Source organism: Carassius auratus, unplaced genomic scaffold, assembly GCF_003368295.1.
Source record: "Carassius auratus strain Wakin unplaced genomic scaffold, ASM336829v1 scaf_tig00010016, whole genome shotgun sequence".
NCBI classification, from domain to species: domain Eukaryota; kingdom Metazoa; phylum Chordata; class Actinopteri; order Cypriniformes; family Cyprinidae; genus Carassius; species Carassius auratus.
In genome coordinates, this window is record NW_020524100.1 from 1 (window position 1) to 27,635 (window position 27,635).

General features: G+C 35.8%; 2 protein-coding genes across 2 annotated transcripts; both read right to left on the bottom strand.

Moving 5' to 3' along the window:
• Nucleotides 1-874: 874 nt before the first annotated feature.
• On the bottom strand, nucleotides 875-1,353 carry LOC113072736 (uncharacterized histidine-rich protein DDB_G0274557-like; the record flags this gene model as incomplete). Its single annotated transcript, XM_026245702.1, has 1 exon — nucleotides 875-1,353. A coding segment is annotated over one exon (351 nt), but the record flags the coding sequence as incomplete, so codon positions are not given.
• Nucleotides 1,354-1,355: 2 nt separating this feature from the next.
• Nucleotides 1,356-22,136, bottom strand: LOC113072739 (voltage-dependent L-type calcium channel subunit beta-2-like; the record flags this gene model as incomplete). Its single annotated transcript, XM_026245705.1, has 14 exons — nucleotides 21,797-22,136; nucleotides 12,973-13,050; nucleotides 11,395-11,517; nucleotides 11,131-11,270; nucleotides 10,925-10,986; nucleotides 10,721-10,743; nucleotides 10,529-10,609; nucleotides 10,131-10,189; nucleotides 9,896-10,005; nucleotides 9,258-9,266; nucleotides 8,239-8,390; nucleotides 6,832-6,927; nucleotides 5,455-5,628; nucleotides 1,356-1,694 (listed from the first exon to the last, which is right to left on the bottom strand). Coding segments are annotated over exons 1-14 (1,464 nt in total), but the record flags the coding sequence as incomplete, so codon positions are not given.
• Nucleotides 22,137-27,635: the final 5,499 nt, after the last annotated feature.

Sequence of the window (27,635 nt, forward strand, 5' to 3'; positions counted from 1 at the left end):
AAAAAAAAAAAGAAAATGTCAGCGGATTAACTTGCACGGATAAATTGTTGACATCAAGATTTGCAATGTGTGCTAGTAAAGTAAAAAAGTCATTTGATTTCATGCAGACTTTAACTTACTCACATGCCATGTGACAGGTGCTTTCTGTGCAAATGCTTTGGATGTGTTGCGCTCAGAAAACACTCTATGAGAAGTTAAAACAAATAAGGCTTTAAAACGCAGGATTTCAGCACGATAGACATGATAATCACAACAAACAGAAGTTTATTTTTATTTTTTATCAGAGTATCTGACGTATGAGCTGTAAAGGCGCAGCCCTGCTCTTAAAAAAGGGGTGTGGAGCAGCAGCTCATTTGCATTTAAAGACACATGCACGAAAACAGTGTTTTTGCTTCCTCTAAGAATAGGCATTTTTTAATTATATAATAAATAACCTGTGGAGTATTTTGAGCTGAAACTTCAGACACATTCTGGCACCTGACACTTATATTACATATTGTAGAAAGGGGCATAATAGGTCACCTTTAAAATATCTGAGTGACTAGTCCCTTATTACAGTATATTCTTAATATTTTCATATCTAACACTGGGTGTAGCAGCATGTTCCACAAAAGACTTAAATAAAAAAATCAGAAAAAAAAATGTGTTATCTTTCTCAAGGGCTACAAATAAAGATTGGTAAGACTAAGCGCATCGCAATATAAAACATAACCAGATTGCATATGTACATATCATGAAACAGGGACAGTAACAAACAGAGATGAATGCCAGGACCAATATGCTAAAATCATTTAAAAATGAAGTAGTCATGGCCCTGATGGTAGGAGAAGAATATAAACCCAGAGGAACACAGAATTATATGGATATAACTCAAAATCAAGAAAATTAGACGCTGACCAGAACAGGCAATGATGCAGCAGAATGGATAAAGAAGAAGAAACCATGTTGTCCTGAGTACACGTATCCAGCATTTCACATAGCAGCATTATAACAATGACCATCTCAGCGATGAATGTACATGTCTTCCGTCCACTCCTCTGTCCCTACACACCTGTTCATCTCCCCGTCCCGCTCCCGTCCCTGGTAGTGACTGTGGTGTGAGTGAGCATAGTGGTGCGGTTGTTTGTGCGAGCGCAGCTGGCTCGACTGTCTCTGTTGCCTGTTGTGCTCATTGTGCTCCAGTTCGTAGTCCTGCTGCTCGAGATGGGAATAATCCGGTTGAACGTCTGTGGTCCCGCGGCGGTGGTGATGCCGGTGGTGATGGTGATGGTTATGGTCCTTTTGAGTTGTAGTCCTGTTGTGGTAGACCTCGGTTTGGTCTGGGTCGCCCTCAACCGGGAGCGTGCGCCTGCTCCGGACTCTGTATATGAAATGTCTTTAGCAGGAAGCAGCTCCATGTCAGCGGGCCGTTGGTGGTGCACTTGCTGCTGGTGTTTGTTGTGGGGCTCTGTCGGTCGGCTGGTGCTGGAGCGATGGTGGTGATGATGATGATGGTGGTGATGACGATTGCTATGTCTCTTTGGCTCACTACGAAGAAGTCTCTCCTCCTCCTCGGCCTCCTCCTGCACCTCCTCTTCTTCCTCCTCCTCCTCCTCCTCCTCTCTCGTCTCATGAGCCTGGGGAAGATGCTCCTGTTGGTGCTCTTGAGATCCTTTTCTCTTGGTAGCAACCGACTTCTTGCTTTTCTGTTCATCCTGTATAAGAGATATATGACATGAATATTAGAATTTTGTGGCTTCTAGACTATGTCTCTTAGCATTGAAGATTTATTTGGAATAGAAGCAAACCAAAAATAATGTGCAGCATCTGGGCTCCAGAAGTAAAAAAAAAAAAAAACATTTGGTTTACTTGTAAACCTTTAAAAGGCAGACCTCCTGTGAACTATAAGTTTGTTAATTAATAGAATATGCTTTTCTTGAAGTCATAAGCCCTGATTATTTCTTATTTTTTTTAATAATCATAATTAACTGCAAAAATCCTGGTAAAAACCTTAATTACCCATGATTCTGCAGAGGCATCTCCACCAGAAAAGAAACAAGCAAATCGTACTTTAATTATTCAGATATCACCACTGACTAGTTGATTATCGAAATATTTAGTTTAGCATATCCCTAAGTAATGTAATAATAATAAAAATAAAAGAAAGCAATTGCTTGTTTAGTCTTGTGCAAAGACATTAAACTACAAAAATGGCCCTATAATAAAGTTTACTTACAACACCTAAAATAGGCTATTACTAATACTATGGACACTAGGAAGTACAAACTAGTAGGTGCTGGCACTATAGGAATTTTACCTCAGAGACCACCATCTCACTCAGCAAAGGTCCTTAAAGCTCAAGTCTTCTTTAAATGTCCAAGAAAGTTTAGTAAGAGTTGGGGGAGAAATGGAAAATGTCACAGAATGACACAGCACTAAGCTAAATTTCAGACTTTATGGAGCCTGCAGATGTTTCAAAGCAGTCAAAGCAGACTTTTACAAAAGAACAGAACACACTAGTAAACATAAACTAATAAAATCTGTTAGAAATCGGGCTAAACTGAAGTTATAAGAGACATTAATGAGAAAATAATACAGAAAATTTAGTCTGCTTGGTTACTAATAAAACAAAATTGTCAGTGAAGCATATCTGAGATGAAATATGATATGGGAATAATGTGAGATGTGGTGGAAATGACACTTGAATGGAAATGAAATGATTTAATGATTATATGTATATCACTGTTCAAAGGTCTAAGGAGACTTTTTTGTTTTGTTTTACAAAATAAATTACTATATTTATTTTATTAAATTTATATAGTGACATTAAATACATTTACAAAAGATTTATATTTCAAATAAATGTCTACAGATGCTTCATTCATAACTACATTTGTCACTGCTAAAAGGCAAGCCATCAAAACTCAAATGGACTGAAGAAGCTCCCCAAGCTTTCACCAAACTCAAGAACAGTATTTCCACTGCGCCGATTCTTAAGCATCCTGATCCTAACCTTCCCTTTGTGTTAGAAGTTGATGCATCTGATTGCGGGATCGGAGCCGTTCATTCCCAGCATCATGTTCAACCAGGAAACCTCTACCCTTACACATTCTTCTCAAGAAAACTAACTTCTGCTGTGTGTAACTATGATGTAGGTAACAAAGAACTTCTATCCATGAAGGCAGTCATAGAAGAGTGGAGGCATTGACTTGAGTGAATCCATTCCAATTCATCACAGATCATAAAAACCTGGAATACATCAAGAGTGCCAAACACCTGAATCCCAGTCAAGCTTGTTGGTCTTTATTCTTCACCTGTTTCCAGTTTACTGTCACATACAGACCTGGCAGCAAGAACAGTAAGGCTTATGCTCTATCCAGATGTCTCGATCCTTCAACAGACAATGTCACACCTGAATCTATCCTTCCACCATCTGTTATCAATGCTCCAGTAACCTGGGACATTATGGAAGAGATTCAATGAGCCCACCAGCAAACAGTCCCCAAAACAAACATTTTGTGCCTCAAGGTTTATGTCTCCAAGTCATGCAATGGATCCATACCTTTCTGAGCTCAGGACATCCTGGAATTTCTCACAACTGCCGCCTATTACAGAACTGTGTCTGGTGGCCATTGATGACCAGAGATGTGGTAACCTATCTCAAGACCTGCCAAATTGCGCTTGATCCAAGACTCCCAAGGATTCCTCAACGTCTTTGGTCTCACTTGTCCATAGACTTTGTCACAGACATGCCACTCTCCAATTGTTTCACCACCATACGAGTAATTATTGATCACTTCTCTAAGCATTTCGTTTGATCCCTCTCAAAGGTCTCCCCACAGCCATGGAAACAGCACAAGCCCTATTCCACCATGTTTTCAGAGTCTATGGTTTGCCTGAGGATATTGTTTCTGACAGAGGAACCCAATTTCCACATCCACGTCCAGTCAAATGGCAAAGTGCAAAGGTTGAACCAGGAGATTGGAAGGTATCTCAGAACTTATTGTAATTGTGAATAGAACCGTGGACAGGATTACTTCCATGGGCTGAGTATGCTCAAAACTCCCTAGCTCATTCCTCCACTGGCAGGACCCCTTTCCAATGCATGTTGGGATAACAACCCCCTTGTTCCTGTAGTCAGGTGAACCCTCATCTGTACCTGCAGTCGGTGACTGGATCAGACGCAGTGAGAGGGTGTGAGACAGTGCCCATGTCCTTCTACAAAGAGCCGTCAAAACACTAGAGTTCCAGGCCAACAGACGATGTCCTCTCGCTACCAACCAGGACAATGGGTCTGGCTTTCTATGGGGGAGCTCAAGCTGTGGCTACCGAGCAGGAAGCTCAGCCCCAGGTATTCCGACTAACTACCGTATTTCTCCCTCCTTCCATGTCTCGCTCATTAAACCGGTCCACCTGGATGATGACCCCAATTCTGAGAACCAAGAGCAACCACCAACGCTGGATATAGATGGATCACCAGCATTCAAGGTGAATGAGTTGCTGGACTCAAGACAACGAGGGGGTCAGCTCCAATATCTGGTGGACTGGGAGGGCTATGGACCTAAGGAAAGATCATGGGTAGCCGCCCCTGACATCCTGGATCCATAATTTATCGAAGACTTCCATTGAGCCAGACCTGACTGTCCAGCCCCACGACCATGGGGACGTCCTGGTCGAGTGCCAGTACTAGCTTCCTTCATACTTGTTTGCTGGTTGAACTGATTACTATGATTTTGACTTCTTGGCCTGTGACCACAACTCTGATTTCTGCCCCACATTTTGAATTGTTAAACTATTTGCTCATTAAATTTCCGCAAATGGATTCTAACACAGCCTCTGCCTCACCCTCATTACAAAATGCTGTCCTTTTGAACTTTCATTTCTTTAAAATAAATTGAGGGAAAAAAATGTATTAAAATTTCCACATAAGTATTAAGCCATCCGTCTGATTTTTAATATTGATTATCATAAGAAATGTTTCTTGAGCAGCAAATCAGCATATTAGAATGACTTTTGAAGAATCATGTTGCACTGAAGACTGAAGTAATGGTTGATGAATATTCAGCTTTGCCATCAAAGGAATGCATTACATTTTAAACTATATTAAAATAGAAAACAGTTATTTAAATAGTAATAATATTTCACAACATAACTGTCTAAATACTGTAATTTTGACCAAAACAAATGTTGTCTTAGTGATTCAAAAACATTTACAAATCTTACCAACCCCAAACATATTGACGAATAGAGTGTATTTACTATTGATCACTGTCTTTTGACAAATTAAACTGAGTGTGTGAAAAGTGTTTATTTTATACACATTCATGGGGTGAATTTTTTTAGTTATGCATCCAATCAGAAAACACATTACTAAAGAGCATTTCTTGACTTGTTTAGGTTCACTCCTAAAAATCCACAGACTGTCTGCATATGTTTGAGTAATTCATCTCCTGTTTTTCTCAGTGTGTATAGTACCTTAGCAGGTGTGGGGCTGGTGGGGAGTGTGTTTTCTGCCAGTTTCTCCAGCATGGGGTTGGAAGGCTCCATTTCAGGAGGGTGTGTGGCTCTCCAGTAGGCCTCCAGATAATCAGCAATGTGTTCACAGGCATCTGTCAGCTGGTTCTCATCTAAGATGACATCGAACAGCTCCTATGAGAGAGACCAATAGTGATGTCACAATAAAGGGTAAGCATAAGTGACAGTGAAATTAAGCACATAACACATGATAATGCTTGGAGGCTAATCTATGTCAACTACGGCCTTGGGTGTCTCGCAACATCATAACAGTATAAAAATAACAGTCTCTTGATAATCACACAAAAACAGTTTGTGATTAGGCCCTCCAGCTAGGCTTGAATTAGAAATAATGGTAGTGTTCAAAGGAGGCCACCAAAGAGGTCCAAAATTTCTAAAGAAACAGACTCTAAGTTTATCAGATGTTATATATCAAGTGCATAACAAGGTTACATTTTGTATCATGATTAATTGACCATTATGCCTTAAAATTTAATTAACCACTCCACATGAAAATAGAGCTTATCATAAAATGTATGATTCATTGCAATGGGATGTTCTGTAAAGATATAGGAATAGTTCACTGAGTTTTTTTTCTAATAATTTACTTGCCCTCAGTCCTTCCAAGATGTAGTGAAATTTGATTCTTCATCAGAACAAAATTCTGAGAAATGTAGCATTACATCTCCAGTGGATTGATACGAAACCTCTATCTATAATATCACTGCCTCCAGTGAAAAATCTATCCCCTGATGTCCCCTCACATCAAAATCCACTGACATGGTTTAGAACTGTTTTGCTTTTTTTTTTTTGTATTATAAAATGTGCTTGATCTATACATATTGCTCTTCTTATTCAGGCGAGATGACATAAATTTGTTTTTACTGGAAAAAAGCAATATTAACGGTTAAAAAAGTCTTGATATATTTATTTATAACAAAGAGGCAGCTTTTCAGCTCAGAAGATGTTAACTGAAAAACATAAGTTTGGTGGTTTACTTGTGTATTTTTGTGACGCTTTAATCAGCTGTTTAGACTCTGATTCTACATTCTGATGGCACCCATTCACTGCAGAGGATCCATTGGTGAGCAAGTGATATAGGCTAAGGCTAAATTTCTCCAAATCTGTTCTGATGAATGAACAAACTCATCTATATCTTGGATGGTCTGAGTAAATTTTCTGTACACTTTTGGGTGAACTATTCCTTTAATAGAGGCAGATTTTTAGTAAAGGGTCATCTGCAATCATACAAAAAACATTTAAATATCTTTAGTATATGTTACATATATGTATATGTTACATAAACAAACATACACATGTTTGTTTAAGTACACTTACATTAGGACACTGGGCCAGTTTGTCGGCGGCCACCATCTGAACATTCAAATGTTTAGTCTGAGATTTGCCCCTGGTCTTTATCAGTCTTGTCAGAACCTGAACAGCAGATGAAAAGAGGAAGGAAAAAGGCACAGGAAGGATGAGTGGGAGGCACATGGGGTGAAAGAACAGTGAATGTTAGGTCATGTTGGATCACAAGAGAAAGGTTAGTGTTTTTGTGCAACCAGTCTTCTCTCAAACAAGCATTTCCTATGTAAATGTAATGGCTGCACATTCAAAAGCTTCTGGGCAGTAAATGAAACCATGCTTTGTGTAGCCCAGTGACAGACAGATAGATCTTATTGATATGACAGATATATATCATTTTGAATGATGTACTGTAGTGCACTTTAAAAGATATTTGTGGTTATTAGAAAAGTTTATCAAACAAGTTTACCACATCAGATATCGCTGTGCTGACAGAATTAATCTTGTTTCTGCCTCCTAGTGGCAATTTTTATACCATCTATAATATATGGTATACTTGAGCATACCAGCAAATGATTCTTTTAATATTTTTCCAAACTAGGGAATTGGCACAGAGCAGCTGGAACTGGTTAACATACTAAATGAAAGCTGAATTCATTTCCTTCTGATGACTAAATAGCTATTTAACTGATGACTAAGTGTTAAACATAATTCTCAACACTGAATAAGCCCTGTTTTGAAATGTACCTCTTACAAAACATAAAAAAAATTGCTTTAAGGTTAATTTTGCAGAATGTAGATTATAAGATTTTAATTGAAAAGCTATGGTAACAAAAAACCATTTATGCAAATTAAATGAACAATGTGCATTATTAAAAACATAATTTAAATGAAAAAACAAAAACACAGATCATACTAATTGATCAAAAGTCACAGTAAATACATTTAAAATTAAAATAAAAAGATTACTATTTCGTAAAAATGCATTTACTGAACATTTAATTCATCAAAGAATCCATAAAAATGTGTCATGGTTTCATAAGTATCATAATTGTTTTCAAAATTGATAATAATGAAAAATGTTTCTTGAGCAGAAAATCAAATATTAGAATGATTTCTGAAGGATCATGTTACACTGAAGACTGGATCAATGGCTTCTGAATATCCAGCTTTGCCATCACAGGAATATGACATTTTACAATTACTGTACCTTTTAAAATATATTAAAATAGAAAACAACTTATACCAAAAACGTATTTTCATAATATTATTGTATTTTTAAATACACATTTTTGTGAGCATAAGATTTTTTTTTTTTTTTTTTTAAACAATTAAAAATCTTACAAGCCCAAACTTTTGAAAAGTAATGTATAATGTTTGTTTCATCAGTAAACAAATGACTATTGAAAGAATGTTTGCAAGCTGAACAGAGTTTCTGACCTTGGGTGATGAAATCTTGACATACACCAGGATCGGGGCCAAGGAGGTCTTGCTTAGTTGGAGAGGGTGGTTAATGGTGTCGGCATCAAGAACCACAAGCTGTAGACTGCGTGCTAACTCAAAAATCCTCTCAACCTCTCCTTGGATTTGAGCTGTAGGGGCAGATTAAGAAATAAATGAGACTAGTCAACCAAAAATCCTTATAAATGACATCTTCAAAAATATGATGCTGTCAAAGTACAAATCTGCTGAAGTGTAGCCAAAAGCACTTCAAATGTAATGGGAAGCTGTTTATGTCAAACTCCTTGAGTATATGTAGGAAGATTATCAAAAAAGATAAAGATGAAACATTTCTTCCACTTTCATGATATATATATATAAAAGGGTGTATAAAAGTGAAAGCCCCATCTTCAAAACTAAATGCATTCCATACACAGGTCATGCAATATGTCAATGAAAACAGAAATGATCAAAATATGCTGACAGAACGGTTCCTCGTCCACAGGATGCAGCAGAACAATGGTTTAAAACTTGCTCTTTAAAACTTATCTTTCACAAATCACAAGACACGGTCAAAAAAAAAAAAAAAATCATTTTCAGTGGTTTTACACTGTTTTCAAGTTAAAATATCAAAACACTCTTTTGTTCTCACTGCATTAGGAAATAGTTTTATTTTGTCAAGAGAAAAACTATTCTTATTATCTTACTTAATTACATATCTTATTTCTATATATATAATTTTTTTTTCTTTACTGATTAAGCAGCACATAACTCACTCTTACATACGCACTAAATACTTTGGCTTGCATTTGTTTGACCAATAAATTGATGTATAAATTAGGAAGGTCAATGGAGATTTTGTGGTTTACACAAGCCGAAGCTTTTAGAAAGCAGTGACCTTCACTAAAAGTAGCAGGGCACTTTGACACTTATAGTGTTCTCTAAGAGGTAAAGTAGTTCTGGTGACACCAACAGGAGTGAGTTGGGGAACAGAGACAGGCTACTGCTGTAATACATACCCACGGCATCTGAGGAAAGAGAGCAATGTGTGGGACAGAGTGGAGAAAACAGATCTCCTTAACAAAGTGAGCTACACACCTCAGATCCACACTTGGTGAGAAAACACATCCACTAATGATAAACAGCCATTTAATAATTACAATCAAAATATACTGTTAGTGCTGTGAGAGATACAATTTAAAAGCAGTGGGAGTTTCTCTGTAAGTGGGATATTTTTTTCCTTTTTTTTTCAGAAAAAAAAAATGGTTTTATTAATCAGTATTTATGTCTTATTTTTAAACAATTATGAAAAAATCTATCAAACCAAATAACTTGTTTATGTATTCAGTCTACCTTCTTAAGTAAATGTATTAAACAAAATTGAGACAAAAGTTCATATTAATAATTTATTTTTGCAGTGCAGGATCAGGCTCTGTTATCCCAATGTTAAATAGTTAATTATTAATTTCCTTTATTAATACATAAGTAGCCTATATTAATATGTTTGGGTGCAACAACCAATACATTCTTTCTCTCTGATTCTGCATTAAATTGTTTATTTATTATTTCAAGCCAATACATTTATAATATATTGTGTACTTTGTATGGAATGACATACAGACAGAAAAACATGAAGAAAACAGCAAGTAGTGATTACCTAAACTGGAACGGGTGTTGGAGCGGTCCATTATGGCGTGCTTGCTGGGGTTGTTGAGGATCGATCGCTTGGCAAGTGCAATATCTGCTGTCACCCGGGTGATTGTAATTCTAGCAAAGGATTTACATATGAAAAGTCACAATACTCTTTTTGTCTACACACAACCATTGTTATAGTAAATATTCCTTTGAAATGAGTCAACAGTCCATTAACTCCTTAATCATGTGCACCATACCTTCCTTCAAATCTGTGTTTTAAAAAATCAAAGAGAGCTTTTTGCATCATGTCTGTAACCTGTAAATTGAAATAAAAGGTAGAAAACACGCAACTCAATAATAGTACTTCATAAAAGTGTAGTTTCCGTTATGTACAATAGAGGGCACTACATATTTGTGCATCACAAGTGTGGCATAAGAGAACAATTTAGAATTTAATCCTCAGGTTGGGCTATAAGACACATTACAAACAATGTATTAAAATAAGAATAGTACTTTTCATGTTTTATTCTAAGAGTAATATATTATCATATGTATTCTGAGCCACTGGCTCCTTTGAAGCAAAGATCCTCAGAGAGTTTGGACAGTGAATGCCTAAACATTGCACTTAATGGAGACATGAGGCAATGGCCCTCACCTCATAGCCCTTGAGCGAAGGCCCCATGAGTACCACGGGACGCATGGAAGGCACAACATCATATGCAGCCAGCTGCTCTCCCTGCAGTCAAAGAAACTGAGTGAAAATATGCTTCAACAAACAGGCAATATATGAATATAAAAATAAATGTGTGTGATGTGGTCTTAATCACAGCATTATGCATTTGCTCACCGATTTCTTCTTCACTTGCTGAACTAAAGGATACAAATATTAATTTATATTTAAAATAAGACATTTTATGCCAAATTATAACTATTTATGTTCCACATACATACTTTTTGTCTAGATAAGTGGATAATAACAAATAAAGAATTATCAATTACAAAGGGAAACCTACATGCTAATGTAAATAATGTACATGAAGTGTCAGCGCACCTGTTGGTGGTGGAGCTGCTTTCTTTGCATTCATATCATCTTTGGCAACACTAGCCGCTTTACTGTAAGGAGAAAAAAAGCATTTTGTACACAATGAGTGTTGGCGCAGTATATGCACATTTAAACAGCTGATTCATCCATGCAATAAGAACACAAAGATAACAAAATGAAGACTCCACACTGCATTTTTAATGAGATTTGTTTACTTGGCCAGTGCTTTGGCAGCCTTCCTGGCCTGCACCTCTCTTCTGATCAGAATTGTCTCCAGGTTCACCGGGCTGGGGATAAAACCAACCTCTCCCCCTTCCTTTACAGGCCGTCCAATCCACCAGTCATTATTAAATTTCTGTAACCAACAACAAAAACAACAAAAAATTTTAGATTTAAAAACCATCTTCATCGACTATATTGACATTACTTTGATTTACTTCAGTGTGATGATCGTGCAGGTGATCAGGGAATACACTGACCTCTTTAATATGCAGGAAGTCTTTAGCTTCAAAAGAAACCCCATGGCCTGGTATAGGGACGTTGTCATCATCTGCAGGAGTGTAGGTGAAGTTTGTGCGCACGGCGAAAGCAACAGGCTTAAACTGAATAATCGCAACAAAAAGGAAAGATTGAAACATAATTAAATAAAAATACACTGAATGCATCATAATCCTTTGTGAGCAAGAACTGCAACAGTATGTTTCTAGTAACTATATGTAAACAAAATCTCCATGTGTAGTGCAGCTCTACCATTTTATTTGTAAATGTGTCCATGAGGTTGTGTATAAGTTAAAGGCAGCAGACAGACCAGCATGCTGGAACAGAAAACACTGGTGATTTGAGCAATGGCACATGTGCTGCACTGCCCCAGGCAAGTTACTAATAATAGCTTTCATTCATTTACCTTCAAACCCATTGCAATGCACAAATTCATTCTAAAAGAGCTCCATATCAGCCCAGAAAAGGGTAATGCTGTCTATTGGCCTTACTAAGACTTACTGTATATTACAAAGTATTAATTATTTTCTTTTAAAAAAAAATCCTCCAAGTCTCCATATTTTAAAATACTGTAATCTTTTTGTTTCTAATCAATAAGTCAAAAGTCAAATGAAAAAAATGGTTCAGAATGGATAAGCATAATACTCCCTATAATTTTTCAACACTGGTCAATTGCAAAGTCCCTACCATAAAAAAAAGTCATTTATAAAATTCTGTAAAATAATGTTTATACTGTTTTTAATCCACTCATGTAAAAACAGTTTTGATATTTGATATTACATTCATGTTTAAATGGGGCAAAATAATCACATTCCCATGCTTTTTAGTTAGATAGATTTTTAAGAAAACCTGATATACATTTAAAAATAATAATAAAGGATTGCAAGAGCATTAAAACAAAGTGATACCATTATCTTTTACTGACTTAAAAAAAATCACTTTGTTTAATTAATTTATCGTATTATAATTTGGTATTTAATTAAAAGAAAGTCAAATGTCAACACTATAGCAGTCTAGCTGCTTATAGCCTGGTTTTTAAAGGTGATTCTCTGTGGGAGATAGAGATTGTGGACTAAAGCAGGACATGATCCTGTCTACTCCGTACCTTAATTTTGAAAGGACCTCAGAGAGCTCACTGACGCAGTTATAAGGGTTTCATTCAGTTTTTAAAAGCTGAGCAAAACTGGACTCTGTAAAGAGCAGATGATAAAACACAAAGTGTTTGTTGTTTGTTGCTCATTCATGGTTTGCCACAGTGCTTCTTATCTGTTTTTGGACTGTATAAAAGAACAGAAGAAAAGGTAACTGTAGCTATTGTTTGTCATTTGCATATAGAGCCTTGATTTTGTAGAGTATAAGATTTAACACTGATGTGCTGTTTAAACACAGGCATTTGGTGATTAGCTTTTTGACACAGCTTCCTTGTTACTTTGACAGGGGAAAAAGAGCAATGTAAAATGTATGAGCACATCTAAAACTGTGATATATTTCGGTCCTTGTTGCCACCGTCACTGGTAGCAGGAATGGGCAGCTGAGAGAATAATGGAGTTGCAATCTACCTTGGCCTTGTCCAGCTGGACTTGGGCATTCTTCTCCTTCTCCTCAGTGGCCCCTGAGTCCTGACGGTCCGCCGAACCCTACCACAGTCACACAAGAGTAAGAACCAGCATTATTATAACACCCAGACTCATTCTCTTTCCCCGAGACATTTCTGTCCCTTCTGACTCATTCTGACTCACAGTAGCAACAAGCACTTGACTGTTCACATAGCGTTAAATATAACACTCCATGTCAATGTTGAAATGATTAAGCTGAAACTATGCTGTCTTTGAGTCAAATAAAATAAATGAATAAATATTTTAAAGTTTAAAACAGAGATAATTTATCCTAACCAGGTACAAAGATCTTCTCATGATATGATTAAATCATTAAATGAGGCATATGCATTGATAATACACTGTTTTCAGTAGAGATTACTCCACTATATAAGGACAGTGTCATCAAAGTCACAAATGATCCCCCGCTTTCTCCTGCAGGGCTCCTTCATCAAATTTTATTACCAACTCCTCTCAAAGGGCAGTGTTCAAAGTCATGTAGAGTTTCTCAGTAATGTCAGGCAATAAGAACTAAAACTATTTAGCTGTGTCAAATTGATCTTATAAATTGATACGAGCATAACACTCCCTATCATTTTTCAACACTAATCTATGGCAAAATGCTACCACAAAACAAAGATTGCATTTATAAAATTTCATAACACAATGTCCATAATGTTTTCAACTCGGTGATGGGAAAAGCAGTTCTTATGACACAAAATCTTCTATATGAGCTGCTAATGGGTTTGATAATAGATATTACATGGTATCTTACATGGCACCTTCACAGTCTTTTGATGAGAAATCAAAGCTCTAGAATATAAGGCCTACAACATTAACTCTTTTTTTCTATTTAAACAATAAAAACGGGTGAGGTTCATTCTTAAGTTAAAAAAACAAACAACAACAACAACAACAAAAAGTATGTCTAGGGCAATAGTGAAGAACATCAGTTAAAACAGTTCTGTAGTCTTTTACACTACCATTCAAAAGCTTCGGTTTAGCATGATTTTTTTGATGTTTTTGAACACTGGAATCTCTTATGCTCGCCATTTATTTAATAAAAAATACAGTAAAAAGTTATTGTGAAATATTATTATGATTTAAAATAACTGTTTTCTTAAAAATAAGATAAGTCTCAAGGCGAGCCCTGGCTACCCTGGCCATGTGGACTTGGGGCAATAATGCTACTCAATTGGACAAAAATGCACCTGCACAATTAAAATAAATCTATTACATCTGCTGTGAATAAAGTGAAAATGAATGAAAAGTGTAGACTGCGGCATTGAATTAAGATCAGCTCAGGTTGCCCCATATTTATATCCATTAGTGTTTCAGCATTAAGCATTATAACCAATCACGCACAATGCAATCATTGAAAATCATCATGTGAAACCCACCTAAAAAGGGTTTAGAACCTCCCCTGAATTACACTTACATTAGGTTACTTATCCTTACCCTAAAGTTGGTTCACCCTCTCATGCTTAATAGATCACCCAATTATGCTTCTCAAGTAAATGTATCTTAATGTTAGATGGAAATATAGATATTTTACTATAAAACTGGAGAAAGTTCAACTTTACTGTTATGTTAATTGTTTATTTTATATATATATACTGTATATATAATTTTTTTTTTTTTTTATTGTAAAACTCCAGCAACATAGTTAACCTCACTACTTATGCATTTTAGTCATCAAATCACATTTCAGTTACTCTCATTTCTAATATTCATGATGTCATGATGTCTGGTTGTATGCAGTCTGACACCATCATACTGACTTTAATATAAGGCTGATCACCTTGCTATCAAGACAGCCACTACTGGTGTAAATGTTTCATAAAGTCTGTCAAGAACGTCAATGTGAGCTTGAATGTTATTAATAATAAATATTGTGCTCACAAGTGCTTAAAATAAACAGGCGTAATGCAGTACCCATTAGATAAACTGACTCAAGGCCATTCGGCAAACATAACATCGTTTGTGTTGAAAGAAATGAGGTTAATTAGCAGAGAAGGCGGTGAAACGAGATTGAGAAAAGGAATGAAAAAAACGAGGAACTAGAGGAAACCAGGATAATTGGAGGGTGGGGAGTGGAGAGGGCTTTTCCCATAGGCACAGTCATGTAGAGGTGCTCACTTTTGTTTACTCATGTCTGCCATAGACATCTGTTCACTCAGCACCACCTCTCCTGCAAGTCAATGTCACGGAGAGAGCAGTACAAAATGTTCCTGAATAAGTAACTAATGCCATGCTCACAAAAATGCTCATCCACCCATAGAGTTTAGTCTGGATTTGGATCATTTATATTCTCATTCTTAGATGTATTAAGTTGAAGTTTAATTGTCAACAGGGGCAATGCACATTAAATTAATAAACATAACGGTAAATGTGCCAGAATTAGCCAAAAAGGCAATTTTTCATCTGTAGACTATAAGAGAAAGAGAGACAGAGAGAGAGATGGCAACAGGAGAAGGCAACATAACCAAGAGAAAAATAGTACAAAGAAGTCTATTGTCAAGAAAAAAATACTAATGTTGACAGTGCTGAGTTGTCAGTGACCATTTTTTGAGATGAAACTGAAAAGAACCAAAAGTATGTAATCTTCTAATTGTTGATGGGATGGAGTTCCATTCCCATGCAGCTTTGATTGAAAATACAGATTGACTGAATTTACATCTTTTGAAAGGAATAATATGTCCCCTTTCCCCACCCCTTGTAGATCGGTGAGCAGTTGTTCTTATATTCACAAACTTTTTTTGGTGAAGTCAGACTGTGTATAGTCTTAAACAGTAGACAAATATGTACATAATTGATCAAGTTATCCCAGTTTAGCGCATTATATATATTTTTAATATTAGACAATGATAAAATTGAACTGATTTCTGATCAAGAGTTTTTAGTGATTGTTTATAGACTGGTTTCAGAGCAGTAATACTAGCTTGCGACCAAGTGGTTAAACAGTAAGCAATATGATAAATAATCATGGAATGCACATACATCAAAGTGGCCTCAGACGACATATAATGTAAAACTTGATGATAATGAGTAAACTTTTGAAATTTGAGTCCAAATCTGACCCGGTTACAGACCATTTTATAAGTTTGGAAACAATCAGAACATCGAGGTGCTTATATTCAGATACAACTTGCAATTTTTCCCCTGATACAAAAACATCTGTCACAACACTTAAACTATTAGATTTGCTAAAGAACATACTCACTATTTAGAGATGTTTAACTGTAAACAGCATTGTTCTTGCCAAGCTGTGACATGAACCAGGAATTGTGTAAGTTGATTTTGTGTAAGTTGAACTTGTGACACACTACTTCCGTGTATATAAATAACAGTGTCATCCGCATACATTAATTCCAAGTGTTAGGAAATATGGATGGAAAATCATTGATGTACAACATAAAAAGTAAAGGTCCCAGAATAGGTCATTGTGGAATACCAGTGGATATACTTGGGGGGGCTGACTTAAAATTCAGTATACTAACATACTGTGTGCGACCTGACAAATATGATTCAATCCATTTTAAAATATGTGGAGAGAAATACAGACTTAATAATTTGTACATAAGAATTCTGTGGTTTACAGTGTCAAAGGCCTTACTGAGGTCAAGAAACACAGCCCCGACAACCCCTCTTTTATCTAGTAAAGACTTTTCCAGTGAAGTAGCAATTTGCCATCTCAGTTGAATAGTTTGCTCTAAAACCAAACTGCATTGGTTGCAATGCACAATAACTATTATTCAAATAATTAGTAATTTGCGCAGTCATCAATTACTCTGCAACCTTTGAGACTACAGGTAAAATGCTAATAGGTCTATAATTGCTAGCAGAGTGTGGATCACCACCTTTGAATATAGGCACAATAACAGATTAATTCCAAGCAAAAGATAACATCCCCTGAGAAACTGAATGACTGATATTTTTAGTGATAGGATTAACTAATGACTCACTAAGCTCTTTAAGCATTACCACATCCGTACCAAATATATCCTTTGCTCTGGATTGTTTAAGAGATGTACTGTAATTGTTCTTCTGACGTCTAATTCAGAGATTGCCCTTAGAGTAAGGGCTTGTTGCACTGTATTAACTGGATAAACGTATGTATACTCAGGAGAGAAACATTGTGCAATTGTGACTACCGAGTCAACAAGGTAATAATTAAGTGCTTCGGCTACATCAGCTCGATTGTTAGTCAGCTTCCAATTTACCATCAATTCAACTGATTAACTATCTTTTCTTTTGTCTCCTTTTAAGTAGCTCAATTGATTCCAGTTTGTTTTAGAATTACCTCTTGCCTCTTCAATTATTCTCAGAAAAAAATCAGCCTTTGCTTTTCTCAGGGTCTTTACCAACTTTATTCTGTAACTTAACAAAATGTTGTCTACCATGTCTACCATGACCAACTTTTTTATTCATTAGTTCTAAAATATCTGAATTCACCCAAGGGAAAGTATGTTTTTTTTTTATTTTTAGGATTCAATTTACGACTGAAATCTTTAAAAGTGCTCTCAATTTTTTGGGGGGAGAATATTCAAATGATATTTTCCGGTTAATAAATCATCCCATTTAATCTGATGGTTCGCTCTTCTGAAGTCATCTAGTTTGTGTTTTGGAATCCAGTAAGAATCATATTTCCTTCTGAATTAATTGAATCTCTTACTAGATAATTTTCTGGACACAATATTAAACGTTTTTTAAATTCACTCTTCTCAATTACCAAAAATGAAATCAATTTGAGACCTTGTTGAATTAGTTATTCTTAAAGGGCCATTTAATCATTTTCTTCAGATCGAAGTGATCAGTTATCTGTTTGAGATTCTTTCTAACTGTTTTATCATCTCAATTAAAATAAAAATCTCCCATAATAATAACTTTGTTGTTGAAATCATGCTGTTTTAGTAATTAATTGTTTAAAGTTTTCATAGAAACTAATATTTTAAGATGGTGGATGATAAATTACAATTAATACAAAAGACATCTGTGGTGATAAAATTAGAGACAGACCAATACATTACAAATCTATGCAATTTGCCAAAGCGATTTCATTACACTGGATGCCAGTTTTCAGTTTTCAGACAAACAAAGAAAATCTAAATTAGAGTCTAATAAAAGATGATGAATTTGATCACTTTTTGATATAATACTTTGTATATTCAAATGACCACATAAGAGACCCTTTTGCTTGACTTTAGGATCCCAAATTGTTCTTGATTGATTTATTGTCTGAGAGAATTTTTGAAAATACCTTGATTTACAGATTTCCTTTTTACATTTTGTATAGACTTTGCAATCTCTTGTGAAGTACCTAAACCAGAGTTCACAGAAATGGAACTGGCCGGTTACTCGATTGATGCAAAATTTCCTTCATTCCCCAAGGGTGTCGTAATACACAATACCAAATATCGTATTAAAGAGTGAAGTCTCTCCATAGTACTCATAGTACTTCAGTGTTCCTTCATATTCACAGGCACATTAACGCTGGGATTGACTTACTAATGCAAACCTATTTATCAAACCACAAAGTGAGTGTCATCAGATTTGACCTACTGTACAGTGGCGTGAAAAAGTATTTGATGATATTCCTCTTTGGAGAACTAAATGGTCGTAAATAAATCAAAACAAGATGTAATAATGCACAAAGGGAACCTGAGCAAAGACACACTGTATTATTTTTAATGTCTCATTGTAATGCATTATTTAATTTTAGTGAAAAAAAAAAAAAAAAAAAAAAAAACGAAACCTGAAAAAAAAAAAGGTGACTTTCAGGTATTTTTCTTTCTAATTCTGAGTTTACAGCTCACAACTCTTACAAGAAAACTTGGAATTTAGATTTTATTTGCAATTGTGAAGAAAACATGGAAAAAAGAAGTTAGAAAAAAGTCTGAATTGTGAGATGGAAAGGAATTGTGAGAAAAAGAAAACCTCCATGTCCATCGTCCATGTAAACTGAATATGAATTAAGCAGTATCTTTGCCCAAACTGCTCTGCAGTTTAACTCTAACAGACTGCTCAGTCTTCAACAGCGTGAACTATACTCATCAGTTCCTTCCACGTCATCTCTACTAGATTCAAGTCAGGATTCCAAAACATTCATTTTGATTCTTTTGAGCAGTTCAGATGTGGACCTGATTCTGGTTTGGATCATTGTCCCGGTCCATCACCCAATTAGGCTTCAGCTCATGCCCAGATGGTTGGACAATCTATCTAAGAAGTGGCTGGAATGTCGCAAATAGTCCAGGCTTTACAGTAGCAAACCATACCTATGTCATCAGTTTGCTGCAGTAGGATATTGTTACAGAGGAATCATGTACTCGCTTGACACCAGGAAGACCTGTAACTTCAAAAAGTTATCAATACAATAGAGAACTGTGTGTGTGTGCATTAAAAGCTGTAAGGAATTGTGGCAAGAACAGACGTTGCTATGGAAACCTCAAGAAAAAAATGTGCTGGCTATGCAGTAAATTTCACAGTGTGGCTTAAAATCTAGGTTTCCCATTAAACTAAAATATAGTAGTATGATATGATATGGTATAGTATGATTTTCTAATTAAAATTTATTTTAAAAGAAATTATTTTAAAAGAAACAACTCAGTGTATTGTGTAAGTTTTTAAATAATTATAGGATTAATAAGTAAGTCAGAGTATTACATTAGTGGAATTTTTAGTTCAGTGCTATTATGGTTTGAATCCTGGGCTTTACTCCAGCATCCACCTCCTGCAACCTGTGTGACTCCTGCTACCGCACCACAGAACATGTCATGAGATTTGGGTCAGATCCATTTAATGAGTCAGCACCTTTTACTTCAACACTAAGTACAGCAGGAGCCGGAAATTATGGGATTTTTTTTTCTTTCTGGAAAATGACACATATATATAAGCTTATATAAGTTTAATACAACATTTGATCATTTATTTCATTATGTTCAGTTTGGTCTCAGGTGAATATATGGGTAACAGAGAATACTAATTTTCCGAGAGGTCAGGACATTTTCCTGAGCTCTGACTGGACAGGACAGAGGACAAATTGTGGATGGTGGAGCAGCACATTTCATTTGCAACTGCCTCCTAATCTAATTACGACTAAGATTAAGATTTCCTGACTGATGCTAAATGAGCTCTGGCAGGTATTCAACCACTCTGTATTCAAGGCTATGCCAAATGTTACTGTTTGTACAATATAATGTAATGACTGTATAGATTTTTTTTTTACAACTTGTAATTTGTGAGTAAATAAGGTTATCATCTTGAAAAAAGGTAGATAACATGCAAAATAGTACACTGAACATTTGTATTTTTTTATCAGTTGTATCACTCTGTAATATTACGTAGAACTTTAAATAAATCATAATACAATAAACATTGTGCCAGATAACTATGTGGTTGCTATAGGTTAAATGATAAGGATTGTTTATAACATTGATCAGTTTTTAGAGATGATTTTAGTGTTTCCCCATAAAAATAGACTGCATTGCACCAACACCAGTTATAATTTTTATATCAACCAAACATTGTGCCAGTTGAGGCAATAGGTACAGATCTGGCCCATTCTGTACTGAAACAAAACACTTTATGAGACCTATGGGAGAGACACTCATGCACATTACGTCTCTCTTTCTCGCTGTTGCCTCCTGGTCATGATTGCTTCTCTGTAAGGAGATTAAGATGGCATGCGTCAGTCCAGGATTTAGAGAGAAAGAGACGAATGCAAACTCGTCCTGTCCAATGGACAACACAGCAGATAGAGACTAGAGTTTCACACGTCCTCAACCAGCCTCAGCTACAAAACAAGGACTAAATGTTTTGTTTTCCCAGCAGACAAAAGTTACTGCTTTTCAATATCTCTGATCAAGATGTCAAGTATAACTGAATGAAACATTAGTGACGGGGTTCTGAAAAAAAATCTTTAATTTAAAATAAAAATAAAAATTGTCATGCCCACAAAAGTTTTTTTGTTTGCTTCTTTGTTTGTTTTTTGCAAATTTTGGATATATATTTTTTTTTTGTAATTTTTTTTTTTAATATGAACTTGCCAACTAAATTAAATAAATGTAAAATAATTTAGTTTTTTCATACTCCAAAATGGCATTTTTCAGAGTACATGTTAAATAAATAAATTAATTTAAAAACTTTTATTGTTATATATATATATATATATATATATATATATATATATATATATATATATATATATATATATATATATATATATATATATATATATATATATATATATATATATATATATATATATAAGCATAACAATAACAGTTTAATGCGCCCTTTACAGGTCATAATTTTTCCTATATTATAAGTATTTAGTGAAGCAAACTACTCATCGGGATACTGTCCCAAAAATTAAAAACACACTCACACAAAATACAAACACAACACCTGTTCTATATTTAGAGATCATTTGAGAAACAGCTGAGTTTTGTAATCCTGACAATTGCAAAAGGATTATGTTCATAACACTGCTCAGCACAATTCCATCACCTTCAGCATCGCATTGATTGTGCAACCTGTCACGTGGAGGTTAAATTTCAGGATAATTATACTTTTGCCATAGAAAACATCCAGCATAGGCAGAGCACTCTTTACTGGTGCACACACAATGTATTGTCTATATGGTATAGAAGCAATGATGCATAGCAGCTCATGCTCACATGGATTACAGCTGAAAGCAACAGATGGCAATCTCCTCGAATGGCACTCTCATGTCTACCTCATCATCACTCCCTCACACTCACACTCGCAAACACACAACACATTTTACCTTTTTCTTGGGTGGCATGCCCACTTGCTCGCTTTTCTTTTTGTTTCTCCACGATTAACAGCTTAAGTAGAGGTCAATGTTATGCTCTCACAGCCGAGATTGACCAGCGACTGAGAAATATCCATGTACTATCCCCTTTAATCTGTTCTGTCCCAGGACAGCCTGCCAACTTTTGTCAGATGAGCCCTAAGCAGGTTTTATGGCATGTTTTGTGTGGTGAAAATCATGAAGTCGTGAGCCTTGGGATTCTCTGATAGGTGTCTCAAACGATGAGGACGGAAAGTCTCTCCATGAGTGGATACATGAGCAGTGTGAGCAGCTTTCGCTGTGAGTGGAGTTTGCCACGCTACACACTCCTCCACCCTCCCCCGCTCTGAAGGGCTTTATTCCACAGCGTGGCATCTGTTGCTACAAGCACGAGCTGCAAACCTATGCGATTAGCAAAACTGGTATACTGTATATGGTATGTATCAGGACATCTCATAGTGATTATGTTTTATATGGAGACAAAATTGTAAATTTACATCTAAACTTAAACTTCACAGGCCTATCAGTAGATTTAAAATGAAGCAAGATTTGAAATATACAAGCCTTTCAGATAGTGGGGAGTGGGGACTTCTTTAAATATCCTCTCAAGTTGGTTTTCAGCATATTTTACTATATTAGTGATGACATTTTCACAAACTAATCAACTTTTTAATTAACTAATTAGTTTTGCATCTCACTATACTGGCATTCTTGAATGAACCATAAATCGGTTGAGTAAAATATTCATAAAGATATCGGCTGAATACAAAATAGCATACTAGATACTACTTTTATAAATTATGACATATAACAATATTAGAGAAATAGTAATTAAACTGACCATTCCTGAAGGAATCAGTCAAGTTTTGACAGTCACTTGGTGAAATGCCTGCAGAAACGGCCCATTGCTCTGGACTTTCAGCGCTCTCAGACTCCACTCAACCAATCAGATTTGACTGGAACTAACCTTTTATGGTACAAGAGTCACAAATTGTTCAGAAATCTTCAGATCAGATCAGACAGCATAGGCTGAATAAATGCAAATTATAAACACAGCAAAACATGAGAGAAAATTTGACATTTTAAATGCATAAACAACAGCAGGAGCATGATTCACCAGCTTCACACATGGAGCAAACCCTTGGCCAAATATTATATCAGCATTAGCCATATATCCAAATGACATGTGAGTTTGCATCAAAATACTATAGTTTCGACTAGACACATAGCTTTTAATATCAACAACAAAAGATATAGGAAGTGATGTCTCCTCCATTATAAAAAGTGTTATATAAATATATAAAAAAGTCTATTTATTTTGCTATCCTAACTGCACATGTTATTTTCCATGTTGACTACAACCATATAACAGACTCAAGAACCTCTACTAAATAAGGAAATACAATAGACTTACATTGTTAATATATACAGTCAACTATAATTACTGAAGACCAACACTGTAACCCACAAAGACCATTACATATTTCTAGATGTCCTATATATGGCACTAATCAGATGACAGAGTATTAAAGGTGTACACCTGAGAGTGAGCAATTGTGATCCTATGAGGGGGTGTTATGTATTTTAGTATGTGGATTTCTCTTCGAACTTGCTTTGGAAGTAGATGACTAATTATGAATACATACAGGCCTTGTCATTTTACATTTCACACCCTCTCAACCAGTGTAATCATTCTTAATTCTCTATCTTATTTCAGCATGTGACTATAAAGTTGCCAAATGCAGAAAGAATGTGAATTCGCTAACACAGACCTTGCTGGAAAAAAGTGATAAAGAAACATTAATACAAGACACAAAATACTGTGCCTCCAATTACTGTTCTTTTGGCATAGACAAAATATAGTTGGATCATTCTGAATAGTTCTGGATACTATCTTTAAAAATAAATGTAGTTAATTTTGCTTATTTAGTTAGCTTATTTGTCTTCTGTTTAGATGCATATTTTTTATATATTAGGCATTAAATACTTCTGTCAAAATAATTGTCTTTTGATTATGATTTGGTTAATAAAAATGTTAAATGCTTCTCAGTGGAAATGAGTAAATCATATTTCCTTTCAATTCTTTAGACTTACATTTTTATGGACTAATAAAAATTACAAAAATCCAAATTATGTAATTTTCTGAGCCAAAGATATGAACATTACAATCTTTTTTATTTATTTTTTATTTATCACTTTAAAATGTCATCAACCCACATAAACACATGCAGTCATGATCATTCCATGACTACACAGATGCACTTACTAAATTACTAGGTGACAAATCGGCGTGAGACACTTTACGTCAGCCACATTTCCGTAGAGCATCCATTGACCATAACAATGTATGCTACAGTACATTGTCTAAGTATAGATTGCATTAGCCTAGACATAATGCATTCCACATCACAGCTCTACATCTGTTTTAAATTATTATTTTATAGATCTGCACATTTAAATATACAAAAATGCACTAATATGCATGTGAAAGCACATGCAGTTGGATTATGCTTTTCACACACACACAGTGAATCTATAAGCTTCTTATGGAGGGGTGTGTGCAATGTAAAGCCATGCTCAGTAATACACTACTCAGAAGGACACAACCAGCCAGACACACACTGCTGGAGTTCTGGCCTCAGCACCTCTCCTCTGGTCCATTCACACACACACACACACACACACACACACACACACCCACCCACACACACACACACACACACACACACACACACACACACACACAGCTGGAAGACAAACATCTGTCTGACCTTACAATCACACCAGAAATGATCAGCCTTTCAGTGGGAGATTGCAAATTTAAACTCCACTGCTCCTAAGTTCTTAAAGTGACAGTTTATACAAAAATAAAAATTCATTTTGTCTTTTAAAATAATAATTTAAATGTCATTATTTACTCACCCTCACGTCATACCAAACTGTCTTCTTTCTTAAAAAAAAAAAAAAAAAAAAAAAAAAAAAACTAAGATTGTTTTGACCTCTTTCCATACAATGAAATTCAATGGGGACTTTCCCAACCGAAATTAAAACATAAAATAAAATAAAAGTATCTCCTTTTGTGTTCCACAAACGAAAGTAAGTCATATATAACTGGGTGAATCGTGTGAACTCTCTGAGCGATTACATTAGATTATTGCTAACTTTAATGAATTTCTGAATTCTCAGCCAATGTGAATATTTGGCTTTTTTTTGTACATAAAATGTTGTATAGCTGATTGTTTGCTTAAATTACTCCAGGAGAGCTTAATTTGTGTTTCTGGGAGGGTTTAATTTTTCTCTCTCTGTAATCCTTGTTCTTAACAGCATTCAGGTCACTCATTACGCCTGTTTGAAATGTGTCCGGGCATGAAAGCATCTTTCCCTGCACATCTGTTTGAATATGGCATTGTAAATCAAACTTGTAAGGTCTTCAGGGACTATGGTGAAATGTTTAGTCTAGCTGAGCTGCATTTTGTGATGTTTCAAACCTCAAACCACTTTCGCAAGATCACTGTGCTAATAATGTCAAACTAAATTCTATCACACATAACGGCTAAAGTTGTAGCATATGATATTCTGCAATCTTTATATGCTAATGATGACCTTTTTAAACAAGTCATATAATTCTAATCACAATCTGGCTCTCACAAACTACAAACTGTTAATAGAGGGCTTTTTGCAACCTAAGGTTCATGTAAAGCCAAACATCCAAATGAAATCCTTGTGCTTTGAATGACAAATTAGATAGACACACACATATAATGTTCCTCAGGGTTTACAGTTTTAGTTTCAGACAGTACTCACCCAAGAGACGTTTTTACTCTTAAGAGTTCTGGGCATTTCTGCAAACAGGACAAGAAGAATCAGTTACTGATGCCCTCAAGTTCCAAGTTCACCTCTGAGATCTGTGGCCCATTAGCGCTGATGTCTGGTCCCACTGAAGTTAGGCTTTGATATGATACATGGTGGCCATCAGCCACATCCTACACGATGAGTACCAAACCTGGCATGACCAGAACGTGACAAAAAAACACAAAGTTTGGTCTTCTTGTCTCAAGAATCATTTTCTTCCTGCTCAGCCCCTCTGACTGGCAATGCATTAAAATACTGCATGAATATGCAACGTAACATCTGGATGATGCTCCGCCCCAAAATGCTGGAGGCAGGAACTCAAGAGAGGCCAATCCTGCCCACTTAACAGCTGGGAAAGGAGATTTAACATGGAAGAAAGAATAACGTGGAGCACAGGGCATGTCCTGCCCAGTGTTGTTAGACAGATTGTATGTCTCTCTAAAACAGGACGAGCAATGCTCATAATCCTCCAGCACTGTTCAGACACTCTCTGTCCTGCCTCTGGAATAAGTCAAAGCACTGAACACTGCAAAACAGCATGCTTCCCATACCCATCAACACTATCCTTCTCTCTGTTACTATGACAGGTCTATAGTTAGGGTAGCACCACGTAAATTTTTTTTGACAGGAATGAAAAGGAGGCTGTGAAGGACAGAACAACAGTGTGTTCAATGGATTGCACTGTTGTTTAAACAACATACCAACTGTTCAGCTAATGAAATGTATTTCCAGAAGTAAAATAAAAATCAGTAGGCAAAAATAGCATAACACAGATTTAAAAGTTGTGCGTTGTGAAAGTTACGCGATCTAGGTCCACAATGTGCATTATGTGCCCCTAGATGCCATTTCTATCGAAGGGATCTCAGGACTTGATTTAGGGCCCCCAAATTGTAAACCTGCCCCTGGTAAAGTCTGTCCCACACAAACTTGTTTTCATCAGCATCAAGGTCTAGACTGTATACTAAAATGGACTGTAATACTAGACCGTATTGACCACAAGAGAAACACATCTGAACTATAATGGACAAAGTATTCTCTGTGATGTAATACTTATTCCAAGAAATCTGTTGAGTGGCGATTCATACCAAACAATCTTTCCCTTTAAAAAACGAAACACAGGGAAACTGATCTGATTTCAAACTTATTTAAACTTTTTTAGAAAGCTTTGTCAGGTGCAAATTCTAAAAGTTGTTAAAAAATACTCTCAGAGTGAGGAAAGCTGGCATATCAAACAAAATAAAATGGGTTTGCTCAACCTTTTCATTTATATAATGTGGTTTACTTGAATGCCAGAAATTGGCATTAACAGAGGCATGTCCTTCATCTGCCATCCTGTCTCCAGTATCCTGGCAGGATAATGACAGAGAGGGTGATCTGCCATTAGCCACTGCCAATAGCCAAACAAACACTCAATATAATTCAAGTTCACTCAAGTTCAATATCTGTCAAAGAAAAACAAGAGTTGAACATCGAATTGGAAGAACATTAAAGTTGAAGTTGAACCACGCCATGTTTCCAACCCCTTCCACTAATATTAAATGCTTAATACTTTATATTCTCAGGTTAAGCTGCTAAGTGATATATTTCCATTTAATGATTGCTTCATGAAACAGTTACTGATTAAATATGTTTTTCCTCACAATACCATACCGATGTAAACCACATCTAAACAAAATGACATATAAAAACCTCAGTAGGTGTAACCTTTGATCAAGTTCACAGGCCCTTAAGTACCACCACTGAGTCAGAAAGAATTGTCAAGTGAAGTGATAAATTTGTCTGCAAGAAATGTCACGTAAACCTGTATGAAATCTAAATTGTGCCTTTTACACAAATACTCTAGTATAATCCATGTTAGAAGATTAGATACACAACAGAAACCAAAAACACATGGAAGGGAATTGGAACAGGCCGCACCTCCCAAGTGCACTTCAGAGGCTTAACATGAAAGTTCAATCCA